The sequence below is a fragment of the Cryptomeria japonica genome, chromosome 10 (assembly GCF_030272615.1).
Source record: "Cryptomeria japonica chromosome 10, Sugi_1.0, whole genome shotgun sequence".
Lineage (NCBI taxonomy): Eukaryota > Viridiplantae > Streptophyta > Pinopsida > Cupressales > Cupressaceae > Cryptomeria > Cryptomeria japonica.
The window spans coordinates 701,176,163-701,197,340 of NC_081414.1; the positions used below are offsets into that span (position 1 = coordinate 701,176,163).

General features: G+C 36.2%; 1 protein-coding gene across 1 annotated transcript; it reads right to left on the bottom strand.

The window, feature by feature from the left end:
* Positions 1–254: 254 nt before the first annotated feature.
* LOC131039887 (ethylene-responsive transcription factor ERF039-like) lies at positions 255–866 on the bottom strand. Its single transcript, XM_057972737.2, has one exon. The coding sequence runs from the start codon at positions 864–866 to the stop codon at positions 255–257; it is 612 nt and encodes a 203-aa protein (XP_057828720.2).
* Positions 867–21,178: the final 20,312 nt, after the last annotated feature.

The following is a 21,178-nucleotide window of genomic DNA, read 5'->3' on the forward strand; positions in this document are numbered from 1 at the left end:
GGACACACCTCTGAGTCACGAAAACAATTGTTATTAACATCACTATCAAAATTAATGGACTTTTTTGCTGAGATTGTTACTGGTACACATATTATTTCACCACGATAGGAGACCCTAAAAAACCTAGCAACTATTGCGTACAAGAAGGGTTTACTTTACACTTTCTGTATTTTACTGAAAATAAAGAAAATAAATCAGATAATTTGACTTGAAAGCTCCATTTCGTACTCCTTCAGTAACATTACCTTGCTAGTCTAAGTGAAATCCCAAAGAGGTATAAACTGGTCATCTCGATCATCTTCTCCAGTGATTGGGTTATCAAAGACGAGAGAAGATCCCATCAGTACTCCATCTGCAATGTTCATCAGCAAGCTTGGCCAATCTAGCCATGAATCCACCATCACTTTCTTTTCCTTTTGAGTTACTGTAATATTAGTCGATTCAGATTGATTTTGCGGTAACCCCTCTGGGTCAAGAAAACTATCGTTATTATCATCACTATTGGTCTCGGAACACAGCTGTGGTACTTGTTGTTTCAGTGGCTGTTGAGAATAAGAGTATGCAGCTTCGACTGCAGCCGCCTGAATGTCTGTTGCAGAGGAAGTTGCAGGGCAAGGAAGCGAATGAATTAAGTCAGGGAAATTGAATTTAGCTGAGTGGCCTCTTAAGGCAAATGCAGCTGCATCATGAGCACGAGCTGCCATCTCTGGTGTGGGGAATGAGCCCAGCCATATTCTCTTCTCCTTCCTCGGCTCTCTGATTTCTGATACCCACATTCCCCACTTCCTCTTTCTCACACCTATATAACTACAATGCTTTCTTCCCCTCCTATTTGCATTTGGCGCAGCACTACCTTCCTTCCCCATAAATGATTGCAAGAGCTTATACAATACAAACACTATTAAACTTGGGTTCCTTGTCTCATCGACTCAAAACAAAATACCACTAGGTGCGAACTTTTTTAATGGTTTATCAAAGTCAGAGCTAACTGGATATATTATCACGTCTTCTTAACTTTAGGCTACACGTTAACAATCGAATCTAATACGTCAGACAGATATTCGATTCCAAACCTTAACCTCCTCGCTGGACCTCATTACTATGAATATATTGAATTATAAATAGGTTGAACTATATTTGTTTGACTTTACTGAAACATCAAATAGTTTAACAATAGCATATCGGTTGGCCTTTCGCCCTCATTGGTGACATTTTCTCCATTTTAATTTGTTGAAAAGACAACCCATATGATCCAACGAGCAAACTAATATATTTTTCTATTAATATTGCAAAGCAGTATTTTAATATTATTTGAATGAGTGATTGATCAAAACCATTAATATAGTTAAGTATAATAATTAGGAAATTATTATACTGCCCACATCACCGAGCATCAAAGAATCAAAGAGCACCACAAGCTTTTTAATTTGTAAGACTAGTCTAAGAAATCAATTTTGAATCTAGAATTATAATGACTTAGTTCCAAACATTTAATTTTTAAGATTTTGTCATTTATGATTCCTAAGATTATTTAGTTCTGTTAGATTTTATTATTTTTAATTTCTAAGATTATAGTGATTTGTTTTTAAACATTATTTTGGAAGGGAATAAAACCCTTTTCATATAAATGAGAACCAAATAAATAATCTTTGCAATCATGTATAAATTAATTTAGATTTAATAAAGAGTAAAAATATGAAATTGAAAAAATAAAACTTTTAGAAATTAATTGAAGAATATAATATCTCATTTTAAAAATAATAATATAAAATAAATGTATACCACTCATCTCTTTTCAGCTATATTTAACCTCATTACATTACAGAATATTTGTCATTTTCCTTCTTTGCTTACACTTACAGTGCATATTTTCAATCTTGAGTGAAACAATTACTTTACTTTTCTTTTCCTTGAATGGTAAAAATAAACCATTCCTGGGTGAAATCGCATTAGTTTAGCAAATAAAAATCTCCCTCTTAATGTGCAAATTTGACAAATATTTAAATTCTAATGGCATTTCACACTCAAATTTAACAATCTGCCCTCAAAATGATTTGGTTAATTTATTTATTTTTTATGTACATCATACTCTATTATGATCTTTCACAATCTGCTTGCTATATCACTATACTCCATTTTCTAAGTCCATATAAAAAAATAATCAATTTTTCATGTTTGCAGAATAAACACTAGCTTGATCATTTTCATTCTCAATATCCTTACGATCCAATGAAATAGATTTTTTGCATTAATCCACCTCAATATGCTAATCCTTGTAGTTTATTTAATTATCTATTCATATGTTGCTCAATGTTTCTTAATTTAATAACCTCTAAGAAAGAATTAAACTGATCAATCCTTCCATATTTGCAAAGGTTAAACTCAAGTGGGCCATATCTGTGGCTGTAATTTGGATATGCCTGCCAACTTGAGTGACAAATCTAAATTGGTAGTGTATGCTTCATTCCGTAGGTTTAAATTTTTCATGTAAATTCGCTCTCTCGGCTTCCAGAAGGATATACACCATATGACTTTAATCTTAGAATGTGCAACAAATGTGGTGGCTTGATATTCATGTCTCCATAATTTTTTCTGACAAAGGCTCATATGGATGCAAGATAGTTACATTAATTACTGACAACAATGATTTATGCCATGTAATCTCTAAACCCTTCATGACAACTAGTCAAATGTATACTACAACAAGGTCTTATAAGCAATTTATTATGAAATTTTGACTCTACCTTAAAACCTTAGTCACATGCAACGACTTTTCAATATCAGAATTATGCATCGAACTCCATGACTCTCTTATTGTTTATCTTCTTGCATTATACAAATCTCTTGAGGGGAAGGATAACAATGAACTACATACTAAGCATATATGTGCTGGAAATCTTAACTGTTCTTCGTTGATAAAATGACTTCCATTGTCAAAATTGATCACTTAGCTTACACTCATCTCACTCCATGATACCACTTCAATCAACCACTTTGTTACAAACATGGCATCCAAATTGAGGGAGCCCTAACTTTATTCGTGATTAACAAATGATCCACTTGGCTTCAATGTTGCCCTCAAACATGTTTTCTTTAGAATCTCCTCATTTCTTGTTGAATTGACAACACTAGATCACCAAATGGTTGAAGCTTTGGCTTTAACTAAAACAAATTAATGTAACATTATGGTAAGTATTCTAAAGTTTGGATTAAGGACCTTTCTCCTAAGGTCAATATGTTTTCTTGGCTCCTCTTTCTTAATAAAATCTTAACTACTGACAATCTTGTTAAGAAGGGCTTTTCAATCCCAAATAGATGCTACTTGTGCTTGTAGGAGGTTGAATCTGTGGACCATCTATTTTTATGTTGCTCTTACACCTCTGAGATTTGGAGTCTGGTGCTTCAAAAATGGGATCTTTGCTGTACTTTACCAGGAGCTATTAAGGAGTTCGTACACCAATGGAACCCGCCCTCAAGAAATCCCTTCATAAAGAAACTTTGGTTTTTTGTGTTTCCTGACATGGCGTGGGGTTTATGGAAAGAACGTAATAATCATATCTTCAGGGATATTCATCTCCCTTCTGATATTGTCTTCAAGAAAATTTCTAGAGCCATCTCTGATAACCTCTCGATTGTTAGCCCCAATGTCCTCTCTCACAGTGGTATCCTTAAGGAGTATGAAGCCAATGTTGTCAAGGACTAGGATTTTGGTCATCATATGGTTACACCTAAGGTCAACCCCAAGGACAACATTAGTTGGAACTTCCCACCCCAAGGATGGGTTAAAATCAATTTCAATGGCGTGACTGGAGGGAACCTTGGTCAAGCTAGTTGTGGTGGGGTGATAGGCAATCACTACGACAACTTCATTTCTGCTATTGCTTGCCCTTTGGGTAAACATACTAATAATATTGTTGAAGCCATAAAATCTTATCAGAGTTTAAAACTTGCAAAATAGAACAACTGTAAGCTTGTTTGGGTTGAGGGGGACTCAAAGAAAATTATCAACTACCTAAAGGGAAATTCAACTCTGGCTTGGAATGTTGATATTTGGATGAAAAAAGATAAAGATATTATTAAAACCTTTGATAAATGCATGTTCATCCATGTTTACAGACAAGCCAATGTGATTGTTGACTTCCAATAAGGGAGTGACGTGTAAAGCCTAGCTTTGTTGGACCCATGGTGACAGGTTGGACTCGGAATTTGTGATGCATCTGCTCCACGAGTGAAGTCAAGGGAGTAAATTTAATGATTACTAGTGCCATAATGACTTTGAGTGTTTCTAGAACTGCTAAAACCTTCTGTTCTGAGATAGGTGGCTAGAGAGGACATAAGAATCGATGCGAATTTATTTCCCATGCTTTGTGGGGGATTTCATACATTTTTTGGAGGTTTTCTTTAACTCTGGAAATTCGTCATAGAGAGTATTACAAAGAGATTGATAAAATGGGTGGTGCAAGAAAAAGAATTGATCCACCTAGCTATGTGTAGCTTAAGAATGAAAAGAAGCTATGGCGCATTATGAAGAAAGGTGGGTTCATTACATACATTGAGAGGCTTTAAGGGAAAATCAAGATGTTATGAGATATTTTGCTAAAAACTAGAAGGATGGAATGATTGTTCTTCATGGTCGGAGGGTCCTGGTTGATGAAGCCCTAATTGCATAGGTCACTAGGTTATCTATAGATGGCATGAAGTATTACAGAGATAGGGTGTACACGGACCAAGTTGTGCAAAATTTTCTCAAGGAGGAGGAGGAGAGGGCTAAAATTGTTAAGAAGATGACTAGCTACTATGATATTGTGGTCATTAAGTCTTTCTGGCAGAAGCTTCTCAAGGTAATTATGAATTACCTTACTTTGGATGGTCGGTATACTAGGGTGTATGGCAACCACTTTGTTCTTCTAAATCATTTCCGCCATGGTGTGAAAATGTATTTCCCTTTCTACCTCATGTCTACTCTTAGGGATAATTTCAATGACCACCGTAAGAACCCTGCTAAGTTTCACATCGTGCATGAAGGCCTGCTGGTCCTTATTAATGCCCATTTCTGTGCTCTTCCTCCCCCTAATGATTTTATCCATATTTCTTCTAAGATTGATGAGACTAGCATGGGACAGTCTGATAATGATGCCTCTTGGTTTGGGTCTGATGAGACTCCCGCTCCCCTGAGAAAAGCTAAAATGGAAATTCTTTCAAGCTCTAAACCCAAGACGAGGAAGGGTTAAAAAGGTCATAAGAACATCGTTATGTCCTCCTCCTCTACTTTGGCTGAGAATGGCTCCCTTTCTTCTAGTGAGAAGGCAAATGATGTTAAGAACCCTGGTAACCCTAATGTCCCGACCTTTCCTCTATCCTATAAGGAGACTAGTAATGTGGGTGTGGCCAGTATTGTAGACCTTCATCCCAAAAGTGATGAGCTAAATGATAAGAGGGAGGATTATGAAAATGTGTTGGGGATGGCTCGTGATCATGCAATTGACACCTTCAATTTGTTAAAGTGGTTGTTTCATGAACTTAAAGAGATTTGGATTAACCAAAGATCCTTGGGAAGCAAAATGGATTCTCTCCCTATTGGTTCTTCTCTTGGTAATCTGAATAATGAAGGGAATTGGATTGAGGCTGTGAAGAAGTCGGTCATGGATTGTATCAAGAAAATATGGGAAGGGGTTGATCAGTTGAAGAAAAGGTTGGAGGAACACATCACCTGTGTTGAGGAAGGCTACAACAAGATCCAAAACACCCTCAAGACCATTATGGTTAGTAGTCACAAAATTGTTAAATAGTCTGCAATGGTTTTGAATATTATGGTGAATAGTATGGAACAACCGGATAAGGTTTTTGTTGTTATTGGTGATGAAGCTGAGGTGGCTCAAAGTAGTGAAGGACCCTACAAAAGGACTCCAGGGAACATGAAGAAAAAGGTGGCCTTTCAAAATTTGGATCATAAAGCTATGAAGGTTGTTGCTGATACCATGAATGCCCTTGAGGCTAAGGTTGTTGAGACCCATAATGTAATTGGGTTGTTTTCCGTTGTTGGTTCTTTCTGTGTCTGGGTTTGGTCTTTCTATTGTCTTTTTTTTCCTGGCTGGGATTTTTCTGTCTCTTTGGCTGCTACTTTCTATGCCTATCCTTGCAGCCCATTTTGGTTTGGATGTTTCTTTCTGATTCTATACCTCTTAGAATAATTTGGTAAAGCTTTTTGGGGCCCTTTCAAAACTTGTTTTTGCCTTAGTAAAAAATATTATGGTAAGTGTGTATCCCTCAAAACTTGCATCAATGTATCCCTTTGAAACTGGACAAAAGATAAGAAATCCCTTCCATCAAGCACTTATAAAACCTAATTCTCCATTGGGCATATTTTTCCAAGTTGCATCTCCCTCAACCCTATCACATGTGCAATAACACTAAGTGAAAAGTACGAGTCTGTTGTGCCACTGCTCACATAAACCTTCATCAAATTCCTTTGACTTGAGTACTAGTGCATTGTTACAAATGTTAGATTAATTATCGCAATGCTAACTCAAATGTTTCAGAAGAACTAAAGTGAAATCACAATTTATTTATTTATTAATAATTAAACTACTAGGTAGGGCTAGTTCCCTATCATTCACAATAAGAACATGTATATCACAATTAGAATGCCCGATTGGGATACAAGGTATCCATCTGGTATATATTTAGTTTAGTTTTAAACTCACAATAAAAATCCACCTATTAAAACCATAGTCAATTAACTATTTCCACTATAGAAATATACATTTTAATACAAAATGCCTCTGTATTACCCACAAGTCCATGTTACTAGACTACCAAGATTTCAAAGCCTACATACTACTTTGTAAGAGACCTTTCATCACCTACATAAGCAAATTTTACCTATTGTGACTCCAGATACTACCATCTATTTTAAAAAATAAAAAATTATCTAAAAGATAAAAGTAAAGGGGAAACAAAGAACCTATGTTCTAACCTTCAACATCACTATCCATCCTTCCTTCACCCATAGGGGTCTCTTTCTCCACATTAATTCCTTTAATTTGCTCCTCCAATCCTTTATTTTGAATAAATGTCAAGATCTAGTCTGGGGTTGCATTCACTACTACATTTTTTCAATTCAAGAGAAAGTTCAGGTTTTGAATTGTCATCTCCTTATTGTCCTGATACTCCATTTCATCATCCAACATGATTATGGGTATATTAGGGACTTCTCATTCTATTTATCAAAATCCTTGGGCAACAAAATCTAGAAATCTTCATAATTTCATAAAACATCATCCAAATCAGCCAGAACTTGAAACTTAAAGATTGCTTTACATAAATTTCTAGCATCCTCTTTTCTTAACCCTCTGTCTAAAGTTATAGCCAAAACCATTGACGATATGTCTGTATTAACCCTATACCTGTGGTTTGTCATTATGAAGTCCTCATCCAAGAGGGATTTGATTGCATAAATTACTAAAGGATTTCTATATCTCAATATAGTAATTAACCTCTTATGTGTGATTTATGTTAAAAATACCATCTACCTCCTACTTGCCAGGAATTGAATTGGGGTCTCCATTGATCAGATGATTATGGACTAGAGGGGAAAACAAAGATATTTGTTTGAAGGAGCCTTTGTAGACACCTAAAATGTCTTATCTAATTAAATAAATATTTTATTTATTTAATTATTTTATCCCAATTCTTCTATTAATTAAATAAATTCTTATTTATTTAATTAATTGACTAATCCTCTTCTAAGCCTTACATCATTTAAATAAATACTTTTATTTATTTAAATTGTCCTTTTTCCTAAATTGAATAGATATTTTATTCATTTAATTGATGCCACCTCCTCTATTAATTAAATAAATATTTATGTATTTAATTAATTCATTAGCCTTTTCTATCCATGACACATGTCACTCATCTCTTAATTATTCTTTTACCTACCCCCTTTATCATTGAATTATTTCCTCTACCTACCCTTTAATCCTAGCCGACCATTTATGTTTACACCTCTCAATCTTATCCCTTCATCTCTTACAATGTTCTCTATATAAGAGGATGCCATCTTCATTATCAACCCTAACAACAACTTCAATCAAGCTTTCTTGCGATCAAGCTATCAACCACATTTTCGTTCTTTGTTTAGCTCTTGTGCACACATAAAATCTGAGAGCAAATATATCAAACAAGATCAATGAAGATAGGAAGAAATGAAGATTGAAACCCTACTGCTCATGTGAATGGTACATCTTGGTTCATTTTGTTTATTTGCATGGTCTTAGGAATCTTCATTTGTGTATAGTGGATCATTTTCATTGTTAAGCTAGGGTTTTGTAGTTGATCCTTGTTAGTCTTTCAATATTGTTGTGACAATTATGCATTTTTCTGCATCTGCGATGAATCTAATCGCGTCTGCGACTACTCTTTCGGCGTTTTTTGATTTCCTGTTATTTTTGTAGATTCATTATCTCGAATTCGCGTTAATGACACATCTAAACGTGTTTTTGATTTCTTTCCACATATGTGTTTCCTTTTGTCGCATTTTTGTTTTGCAGGTCTATCAATCAGTTTTGTAGAATGTAGGTTTCTAGAATCGTGTATGTGAGTTATGTTTTTGCATTTGTGCCCAAATTTTGTGAATGTGCAGGTTTTTGTCGCGCCTGTGCTTTTTCGTTAAATTTGCACAGTCTGATTTCTTGAAAGTGCATTTGCGTCCGTTATTTTTGTGTCTATGATTTGTTTCCGCATCTTTGTCTAGTATAGTTGCATCCATGTTTTTCAGTTTTGCATTTTCACTTTCATTTAGGGTTTTCAGATTTGGTTTTTGGAGCTAACCTCTTTTGACCCAACTAACAAAGTGGTGCAACTATTTGAAAAAGAGAAAATGTCTTGTCAAAGACCCCTATTTCACAAAGTCTTTTGAGATTTTTAAAATTTATCTAACTTGTGTGCTTGAAGGAGGGGTATTATTTCACAATTACTAACAAATTTGGTATAGGACCTTTGGCATAGATTTTTTTTTGAAATTGCTTGCTTTGTCTTCTTTAGTCTACAAAAATACTTCAACTAGCGCTCTAAAATTAACAAGTATCTTTTGTGTCTAGAACAATAGGCTCTTTTTGTTTTTCTTGTTAGAGGGCTTGCCTCCTGAGTAGCCCATAAGGCCAAGTGAGAGGGAATGACCCAATGGTAATGGGCTAAAGGCAAGCTCTTCCAAGCCACTATATGAAAAAGAGTTTGTGACAAAAGCTGCAAGAAACAAGTGTTGCATGTTGCTATAAAAACATTATGACTCCCCATAAACCCTATAGAGTGCAACCTCTATAGGCTAGGAGGCCTTCTATTTAATGGAGCGTAACATGTTGCTGATTATAGCCACCCGAACAGATGCCTTCACTAGACACCTTTGAGTGATTTTGTAGCCATATGACATTTTGACATCATTTTATCATGACACTTATTATTATTTTGATATATATATGAGATGACTCATTCCTTATGACATCTATATGTTGGCCATTTGGAGGAATTGATTATGTGTTGCATTGATGTTTTGTCATTGATGTCAACACTACCTTTGTTGGTTGCTTTACCGGTATCCTTCTGGTCCTAGTAGGCTATTTGGTTTCTGGTTGGATTGGATCATTATGATTTGATATGCTCCAATATGTTTGGGCTATGGAATTGGCTTATTCATGATACTTAGATTCATGTTCACTCCATTGGTTTTGATCTGGTGATTGGATGCTATCTTGTTTTGCTAATAAATTTGGTTTGTGGTTTCGGTGAGGGTTTCACCGGCAAAGCTTTATTGAAGATCTTTGATGATATGCATAAGTGGTGTTGGTGTGGCTTCTAGTGGAGATTCGGGATATTGATGGTGATCATGTTCGAGACTTGGTTGATTGGGATCATTGCTTTAGCATGTGTGGACCTATATTGGGTCCCGGTATTATCTAGGTTATGGACCGGCTTAATGTAACATGTGGATTGGATCTATCGATGTGTTTCTGGTATGTCTTATGGGTTGGATACTATTTGTTTGGTCTCTGGCTGACATGTTTTGTAATTATGTAATTGGTTTATTGTCTAGTGGTAGACCTTATTGTTTATGGTCGAGGGTTTGTATATATATTATGTAATATCTCATTGTAGATAATCATGGGAATAGGATATGGATATATAATGAGTGAATAATGTAATAATCATTCAGGCAGAGGATTTGGCCGATTATTGGTGATTGAGTTGGGTTTATGTAAGAGGATTTAGTCCTCTGGTATTGAGCTTAACAAAAACTATGCTCATGCATAGGAGATGCTATCTTTGCAGTTCATTCCTTCTTTTAGATTGCAGTCTGGATTTCTATGTAGTCAGTGAGACTCCTTTTGTGATGAGCAGTGTGCTCTAGGTTGTTGTCCTCCCTCCAAGTGCAGGCCCCTTAATTGTAATTCACATACTTACTGCAAAAGTATTATCTGACTATGGGTAGGCTTCCCACCATGGTTTTTCCATTTACTAGGTTTTCCATGTACAAATCTTTGTGTCATGTGGATGGTATTTATTCTCTGAATGTTGTTTATGCTTAATTAATATATCTTCTATCTCAATATTTGGTTTATGCATTCTGGTATTGATCTTTTGGGTTCTGGTATTAAAGTTTTAATTGCTTAAGGTTCTGGTAATCTAAGACAACTGATTCACCCCGCCCTCTCAGTTGTCTTCCTGCTATTTGAACTATCTAACAATTGGTATCAGAGATATGGTCCTCCCTACAGAAGCTTAACCGCTTGAGGAAGATCATATTGCGACTAACAGTTCAAGTTCATCTAGTTCATTTGCTGCTATCTTTCAAAGAGATATTCCTAGGCTTGATGGAACAAATTACAAAGTATAAAAGATTTGGACGGAGACTCATCTGAGATGTGTTGGCAAAGAGATTTGGGAAATCATAGAGAATTGTGTTACCCCTTATAATTCGACATCTGACAATCCTCCTCTGGCAAACCTGGATAAGGAGCATGAGAATCATTGTAGAGAAAGAGAAGCCCTCTTGTGTGCACTTTCTGATCAACAAATAATGGGATTAACTGACAAATCATTTGCAAAGACTATATGGGATAAGTTGAAGACTCTTAATGAAGGTGACCTACTATGAATATTACTAAACTTGATGGTTACTAGGTGAGATATGAAAACCTGAAGATGGAAGAAGATGAAAGGATTACTGCATTCATTGAAAGGGTAAATGAGATTGTTATGGGAATTCAATGTTGTGGTGGAACTCAGACTGAAGATGAAATAGTTTCTAAAGTTCTGAGAGCTTTACCACCAGCTTACAAGATGAAGGCTGCTGCAATGAATTGAGAATAATGGCTAATACTTTTGTCAATAGAGATACCTTGGTTGGGAAATTATCTACTTTTGAGCTTGAATAATTTGGACCTTCTGGAGCTATGAAGTTTGTACCTTCTTTTCATGCATGCGCATCATCAACCGACAAGCAAGATTTGAAACATCTATATGCAAAGCAATTGAATGATATGAAGAGAGAAGATGATGAATTTGAGCAACTTGAAGCACTATTTCCTAGAAGAATACCTAAATGACCGGTAGGAAGTAAGTCTAAACTAAAAGCAAATTTTAAATATTTTGCATTTAATAAGATAGGTCACTTTGCATGTAGATGTCCTGAAAGGAATTCAAGATTTTAAGAGAGCGCTAGAATATCTTTTAAGCCTAACCTTGGATATCAAAACAAGTATAAGCTCAAGAAAAATAGAGATGAATCATGCTACATAGCGGATGAGGAAGGTGTGACTGATTCTAATGGTGAACCGACACCTGACTCTACTACTAGTTTTAACAATGGGAAGGAATGGGTATTCCTAGCTATCAAGAAAGATGTTCTGGCACTGGAAGAGAATGTACCTGAAGAGAATGAACTTGGTGCTAAAATTGAAGATAAGGATGAATGGGTAATTTATAGTGGATGTTCACATCATATGACTGTAGATAAAAGGAAGTTTCTTTCTTTACAATAATTTGATGATAGTCTGGTTAGATTTGGAGATGACAAAGAATGTGTGATCAAAGGTAAAGGAACTATATCATTGGATGGTAAGCACAATACCAATAATGTTTATTATGTTTAAGGTTTGAGGCATACTCTTTTGAGTGTAGGACAATTGGTAGATAAGGGATTTTAATTACTGTTCAAGGATGGAAAATGCAAAATTATTAATAGATCTGGTTTGGAGATTGAAACCGGTATAGAGACAAAAGGTAATATATTTCATTTGACATGTTTGATTGCACAAATTGTTGAGAGTTGGTTATGAATAAAAGGCTATGTCATGTGAATTTTGATTGCATTGTAAATATCAGCTCAACTAAGGCAGTTAGAGATATACCTAAGATTGTGAAGCCTTATAATCCGGTATGTAAATAATGTCAAATGGGAAAACAGGTCAGAACCCTTTTTTAAGAGTATACAAGATAAATCTAATGATGGTCTTGATCTTATTCATACTGATTTGTGTGGCCCTGCTAGAGTTAAATGTTTTCAAGGTGATAGATATTTAATGCTAATCATTGATGATTATTCTAGAATGATGTGGGTTACTTTTTTAAGGGAGAAATCTGAGGATTTTTAAAAGTTTAAAATCTTTAAAGCTAAAGTGGAAACAAAGACAAGATTGAAGATTAAATGTTTAAGGTTAGATCAAAATGGAGAATTCACATCCAGTGAGTTTCATAACTTTTGTGAAAAGTATGGTATTAGGAGACAATTTTCTACTCCTTGAACACCTCAACAAAATGGATTTAAGGAAAGGAAGAACAAAACTATCGTGGATGCTGCTAGAACAATGTTGATGGAAGCTAGTCTACCTCATATCTACTGGAGAGAATAAGTGAGCACAATAGTCTATACATTCAACATATTACATATCAAAGGAGAAACTGGTAAGACACCTTATAAATTATGGTTTGGAAATAAACCTAGAGTTAAGTATTTCAAAATATTTGGTAGTAAATGTTTTTGTTGTAATTGTGTTGTCATTGATGTCAACCGGTATAGGATAACTACCAGTATAAGAGATGTGTGTGCAACACTGTCATTGATGCATACCAGATGTGATGTCGTTGATATCACCTAGTGTTACAGATCATTGGTAAGGTAAGGGAGAGAATTCCATTCAATACAATGACCAATGGAGTCACCGATACACAAGTTAGGGTTTGACTTGTGTTGAAGATATGAATAAGTTACTGGTATAGTCTATCACTGGTAAGGAAAGGATGTCAACTGGTAAGTGATGTGTTGATAGTGAGTGGTTGGAAATGGGCAAGCTTATGACCAATGTACAAGTAGGGTGTGCAAGATGCTTGGATGTTTATTGTGATGAAGAGATGAAATGTTACCAAGAATCACATGAACATCGGAGGAGAAGGATGTACAAGTCACCAATATGTTGTGTGTATGTCAAATAGAAATACTCCCACCAGATAAAGATGCAGTCACCACTTGGAGAGGTGACTGACAGTAAGTGTGCCCCAAATAGATCACATGTGTCTGTTTGAAGATATACTTCTCAAATAGGGTAACCGCATTGGTGTAATGCAGGATGAAAATGACAAGGATCCACTCCCACCAATAAGTGGAGCTTATCTCCTATTATGAAAAGTGTGCATCATAGTCCTATGAGATAAGATAGAAGAGTTAAAGGAAGGTGTTTGAAGGCTCACACTAGATCTACCAGTGAAACAAAAGGATTCCTCAGGTGTATGAAATCAGAGATGTGCACCAGATCAGAAAGGGTTGGCATGTTGTGCCACCAGGATAAAGGAAGTGTAAAGACCTTGACAAACTAGTTGAGATGATGTCTAGGTTGATGTTGAAGAAGGAAAAGTTGGTGCAGCTATAGACAAAGGACATTGTCGGAATGAGAATGGAAATAGTTGAAGGTTGATAACATGGTGTCATAAAGGGGTTTACTGATATGTATGTCCACTGGTAATGCGGACAAAGTGTAGATGCAAAAGACTCCCATTTGATGAAGATGTGCATAAGGTATGTTATCAAGAGTGATAACCGGTTCAGTGTTCCATCAAAAGAGAAGAAGAGTGCAAGGTGATGGTAGACCAATTAGGGTATAACCAACAGGGTTAGTAAGTCGATAGATGAACCCAGTAATGGACTTGGTCGGTGATCCCATCCATACCGACATAGATGATCCAACAAAGGTGGATGTTGATAGAGGGGCCACGTGAAGGTGAAGTGGCATGCATGCATAGGTCAGCTTGTTGAGTTGGTAAAGTGTCAAGTAGTGAGGTAGAAGGTGACAGGTTGACATTTATGTCAACTGCGTCAGTGATTCACAGGATGCATAGCAGAGGTTTGCGGCTTGAGGTCAGATGGACACCAGAGATCCAACACAGACTAGTTGACCAAATCGAGGCAGGTGAAGGGAGCCGTGAAACCATTCTTGGTGATTGACCAAGAAATCCGTTGATAGGTTAAAAGAAGATTGCCAAAGATAGAAGGTGTGTTTTGGAAGGCATGCAATGGTGGTTTTGATTGTTGTGTTATAGTTCATCAATCAAGATGATCAGATCAGATGAGATCTGATTGGATTTGGTTTTCCTCAGGGTCGATGAGGAAACCCTAGCCGCTTGAAGTTTGAATTGGTTTTTAGCGCGAAAACCAGTTTATAAATATGCTAGCCAAAATCAGTGAAGGTTGTCACTGAATGGGAGAGAGTTGTTGCATGTGAGAAGAAACTAGTCAATTTCTCACCAAAAAGGAGAAGAAGAGACTGAGAGTGAGAAAGAAGAGGGTTGAAGTGTTAAACTAGAAATAAAGAGAGAACTAGTAGTTAGCCATTGAGTCTGACGAAGGAGTAAACCAGTAGTGACCATACTAGTAGAGAAGAGTTGCAGAAGACTACATAGAAGGAAAGCACACAATCGAGAGAGTGTAGTACAAGTGGAGAGAAGTGATGTTGTAGAGAGAAGAGAGAATTGATAGAGAGAACTGGAAGAGAACATAATCGGTAGAGAAGGAGAAGAGGCTAAATTGGCAAGGGTGCAATAGAGAGTATGATGCATCAAGAGATAGTGGTGCAGTTGAGAGGTCAGTAGAGAACTGACAGAGAATTGGAGAGAAGAGAACCGGTAGAGAGATTTGCAGAAGAGTTAAAAAATCCATTAGTAACAAGACTATTAATTTTTTAATTGAATATATCACTAATACATTTGGCCTAAAATTCTGATGGAGGTTTTTGACGGAGAAGGTATATTGTGATCAAATTTGATTTTTTTTTTTAAAATGCCTGATTTCGTCGTAATTCTGACGATAATGCAACATTTGGTTTCGACAGAGAAGGAATTGGCAATGGCATTTTGGTTTTTTAGAAAAAGTGCTCAAGTTCATCAAAATTCCAATGATTGCATGCATTACTTCAAAAAAAAAGAAAAGACCAAGTCATTTCACAAATCCCGCATCTTCGTCCGGTCGACCTTTGCCTTTACTTCATCCCACCTCTTCCTCCCACCTCTACCATTACAAAATCCCGCCTCTACAGGGAACCGGCCATGGAATGAAGTGGTGCTACAGGAGCAACTATACCAAGATACCAAGCGAAGGGAAACTTTCTAGCTTCATGGTAGAAATTTTGTTATGTTTTTATTTTTGTGTTTTGTTAGGAATTTTCAAGTCTGGGCTTCATTACTTAAGTAATAAGGGTATGTTTTGGGCCCATTTGTAAGCCATTTGGCATTTTGATAGGGCAAGAGCTAGTCAATCGAATGATGAGTGGGTGGTATACTGCATCCTGGTGAAACCGGCACTCACGACCCTTCCCTCCCAGAACTTTACTCCCTATAATCCCTCCCACTGCCATACTATGCCCCCCACCCTGCAATTAATCTAACTAGGCCCGAGCGAGATACTCATCTGCGATCATTAGTTCGAGATCCCATATAGTGGTTGGTATTAGTTCGTTTAAGAATGAGTTGGAAAATAAAAATATATCCCAAAAACTCATGATCAGTAGCAGTGCTAGTTTCCGATCCTCCCTCTGCAAATATTGGAACATAACTTATTAGAACGCATGGAGATGCCAGAATAGTGGGCTATGGTTCTTGAAATGGAATGGATGTTTAGCTTGACTGGTTGTGGTTAAACGATAAATGCTGCTGGTTAATCCTCCAGTTTTAGAACTAGGAGCAAAGCCTACTCAATATGTATATACTACTAGCTTTTCCAAACATTTTGACCATCTTATGAAAGCATCTAAACCAGGCGCAGCCCCTACACATGAAAACATGAGCATATCCCTCAACTTACCAAGAACACTCGGTCAAGAAAGAGGGAAGTTTCTGATTCAACACATGGTGGATTCCTACTATGAAACCTCTCTCTACACATAAGATCACCCTGCTACAAGGCAACTCGCCCACGCTTAGCCCCTGTGAATGGGTTTAGGATTTAAACTGATAACAAGGGAGAACAATCCAGTGGGGTAATGAAATAGAATTAAGTGGGCTTCCCTAAGAGCCTCCCTCCCTTCAACTGAACTGTCGAGAACCTAACTTCCTCAACCGGAGTGAACTACCTCTATCCTTTGGACCGGCTTCAATCTCTCTTCCCCGGGATGGATTCCCTAGGATGGAACGTAACAACTATGGATCGATCCTCCGACTAGAAAAATATCAAATGGAATAGATCTTCTTCCACCATAGAATAGTAGGGGCATACAATAGTAGGGGCCCCGACATAACCCCTCTCTCCATTTATCATTGTTCTCGTAGACATGACTGTAGAAGCGACCAACGTCCATTTAGCTAATAAACCATTGATCAATTGATCATTTTTCTCACAGACATGATGAGTAAAGTGACCGAAATCAGTGACCCTAACCTACACCACACATCTGGAGAGGTGTTAGTTGTTCCTCACTGCTTCCCTTCGTCCGGCAGAGGCAACAAAGAAAGCAACGTTGGTGATAGATCCATCTCGTGATCCTGTGGGCAACTACTACTATAGTTGTCCTTCATTGCTCTATGCTCCGATATCTGCTACTACTCAAATTGAGGTGAATATGTACAAATTGAGGTGATATCCTTGCTACAGAACCATGAGAGCATTGTGTAGTGATCGAGTGCTATTTTTTGTTAGTTTTTTGGAAGGGAGCATAAGTGTACTGTTAGGAAGGTGGTATAAAATGGTGAAAGATGATAAGATAGCGAGGTAAGTGATGAAGGATGTAATGGTGAAAGAGTAAGTTAGGATATGTTAGGGGTTTGGAAGGTAGGAAAGTGAATGGGGGGAGATAAATTAAGGATGTGAAGGATGGAATGGGGTTAGGTAGGTGAAGTAAAAGTAAGTGTGTATGAGGTTAAGGTTTAGGATAGGATGTAGGAAAGTGGAGGAGGTTAAGATAGGGGATATGAAAGGTAGATGGAAGGTAATAATGATAGGAAGTAAGGTAAAGGTTATGAGGTGTGGGTTAGAAAATAGGGTGTAGGAAATGGAAGGAAGGGTCATATCACTTTGAGAGTTTTCACCAAGATGAGTAGCTGAAGTATGGACTTCAAATCTTACAAGCCATGAGGATCCACTTGTAGTAGAGGAGCATATACTTTCATCTTGGGAGCTTATTAGGAGTTCACCTTGAATTTGGGAAATACACATAGAGGAGATAGAATATTGATCAATACACATTACCTAGCCTCATCATGCATAAATATAAGAGGTATAGACTATATCAAGCACATATCATGAGCCAAACGATCATATTCGAGAGTTGCTTCATCTCCAATCCTCTACATTTTTAAGATCCACAAATGGGGTTGGGGTTAAGTCTTGGTTACTTAGCTTGGACTTATGCTTTGGGTTGCATCTATATGTGAGCAACTTAAAGGCATCATTTTCAATGCAATTTTTGAGAGGACTTGATTCCACCTTGTGGTACTGGGAGGATAAAATGCACCAACTCACATTGGAAACCCTCTCCAGATACCAATATTTTGGAGTGCTTCAAAGTGTGTTCTATTTCAAAATATTTTTGATAGAGATGCATAGATGAGTTTCACAACTTACATAATAAGGTTTCATAGTGGCTCAACATGAGAGTTAGTTTTTGGAGTTCTTGTAGTTTGTATATTACATTCAAGACAAGTTACTTTTCAATTATTTCATTAGGGGTGGAAAGCCCAAAAATTTCATTTTTCCTACACATGGCCAATCCAAATGACTTTAGGGTTGCTATGACAAAGTCTCTTATGGAAAAGGAGGTACATGGGAGGACACAAGAGGCATGAGAGCAGTTTGTAACCAGTTATGGCAAAGTCTCTCATTTTAGGTATGAGAGACTATAGGGCTATCAAGCTAGGCCTTCTATGACTCAACAACCTTTTAGGGGAGAATATAGTGTTTTTAGTAATTAGGATCTTATAATTATGGTGGGGCCTAGCCAACAAAGGGTTATATGAGAGGCACATGTTATGTATATGTTAGTATCAAACAAAGAGTGCCCACAAGGTTTTACAATAGGTGGACACCATCCTAGGATGTCAAAGTAGATAGTTGATATGTGGGTCTTTACCCTCCCAACCACTCAACATATACCACCATGGGTCTTTACCCTCCCAAACACACAAAGGTCAAAGGAAGATTCACTACTGCAACACTCACTTTTTTTGATAGTCTCAACCACTTAGGACAGTCACTCCTTTCATGACCATTCTTCTTCACACAACACTCTCTAACATTAATTATGATGATAGTGTACCCCCTTAAACCTTCCACCAACACCTAACTCAATACCAAAATCTTTCCCAATCTCGCTAATGGACTAATTAACTCAACTCATTGTGAAATTGTGACGGTCAATGCAAGGTTTAGGACAGTAGTAATTAGGATCTTCTAATTATTGTGGGGCCTAGCCAACATAGGGTTATATGAGACAGGGGTGTGTTCAATACTGATTTCTCCTTCAATTCTTGATGAATGCTTCATTGCCTGTTCACTTGGAATTGAATTGATTTAATAATTAAGAAATGAACTGTTTGGTCAGATGCCTCAAAGAAACGTGGTCTAATGAATTGCTATGATTGCAGGATATGTACAAACAATGTTTGTTGAAATGGATTTACAAAATTCCAATAAAATCTGATCGGTGGGTATAAAGTCAAACCCTACAATGGCCAACAACCTTTACCCTCTACAACCTTTGCTAGCATTCTTCTAGTCTGTGTGAAAATGAGAGCTTGACAACATTCTTTCACTTTTAGCTAGCTAAATTTTTCAATAATTTTATCTCTAGATTTAATATTTATTTTCTTGCATGAATCTATTAATTTTGAGATAATAGATCTTGCCTTCATGAATTGATCCTAGTTTATCCCTTTAACCTTGATTAATTTATTTAGAGTGTTTAGTTCCATTTTAATCCTTTCTTTTACAATTAAATATTATTAAAAAATTGTATTATTGTTCCAAATTTTGTGGATATTTAGGAGACACAAATAAAATATAAATGTAATCATTCCATATTTTTGTAGGAGATATTGGAATGAGACTAATAGGAAGAGTAGTAAACATGAGTCACAATGAGAACTTTAGAGTAAATCTAAACATTATAAGGAAGAGTAGCTTGGAAAAATAGAAGCATAACTTATTTTCCAATATGCAAGATTATTACTTGGGAAAGAATCTTGAAAGAGGATTGAAAAGATTCCTTTAGCTAACATTGTCTCACTTGTCCAAAATTATGAGGAAGGATTCATTAATGAAATGGTCATTAACAAGATGGAGAGAATAATAATTAGGAAGAGATAGATTTCACATGCTACTAGGTGACTAGACTGGAGAGAAACTAGAGTCAAATCATTTAGCTTGGCCATGACACAGAGTCTTGGAATAGATAACAGCCTTGGTGAATGGAATGAAAATCCCAAACAATTAATGAATGGTGAGACAAGTAGAGGCATCTATAAATTTTGTTTTGAATAAAATAAAGAAAAAATGGGACTAAAACCAAGGGAAATGCACATGGAAAGGATAAAGGGTTATTTCTATGAATACTCATCCCACTCCATACCTTCTTAGATATGAATAATATTTTAAATGGAATTATGTATTTTCTTTGGTTTAATAATAAATTGAAATAAATGATAGATATGCAATACAAAAACCTTGGTTATGATTTTGAGTGATTTAGGAGTACAAAATTTTTACTAGACCACGCATCTTGGTACTTCTTACTTTTAGAAGCTCACTCCTCTAATGTTTGATAAGATAGATATGAATGATTGACCTTAAACTACATGTTTTTAAAGATGAAGGTGCATTCGGGGTTTAGATGATCTTCCATGGCCAAGTCAAAGGAAAGTGATATAAACCTATTTTAAAAATTATATTATCATTATACTCAAGCCATTTGGAAAATATAAAAAAAATATATCCAATCTCTTAACTATTTTTCTCAAACCTAGCATTTTGTTTGCCCATGTGAGTGCTCCATTCCTAGAACTAATAAATAAAAAGTGTATTCATGTAGATAAATGAATTAAAATCAATTTGTGTTATTAAACATTCACATATCATGTATAATTAATTTATTTATGGACTTTTAAATGTAATAAATTATCTCCTATAGTTATCTCCTAAAAGTGGGGCAATTAGGTCCATATATGATGAAAATCAAAATAAATAGTTTGAAGATAATATTAGTTACCTAAAGGATATTTCACTTGATTATTTGGTATATCATAACTATTTTGACAAATTTTGAAACCATTAGAGGTACCTTTTGCTTTTGTAGATGAGGCATTCATTCATGTCTATACTTCCACATTTTCCAAACATGTCAAATAGAGCATTTCCAACTGTAAGCATCTGATATTAATTGCCCTTACCTTATGCTTTGATGGAAGCCCATACTCTGTTCCAAAGCTCCCATTTTGGCATAGGTAGAGAGTACGTTGGCAAATAAATCTGATCAAAATGGAAATCTATTTGTTCCTTACCTTCAAAATTCTTTAATGGCTTCATTGAGTTCTTTGGTCTTCCAAATGCACCTGCACCAACTTGAATTCTCCTTCAATGCTTGATTGCGTGTTCACTTGGAATTGAATTAATTTTATAATTAAGAGATCACTTGAATTGTAGGTAGAC

What these genes read in the sequence shown, in the direction of transcription:
- LOC131039887 (XM_057972737.2), bottom strand. Translation starts at nt 866, where the DNA reads ATGGGGAAGGAAGGTAGTGCTGCGCCAAATGCAAATAGGAGGGGAAGA.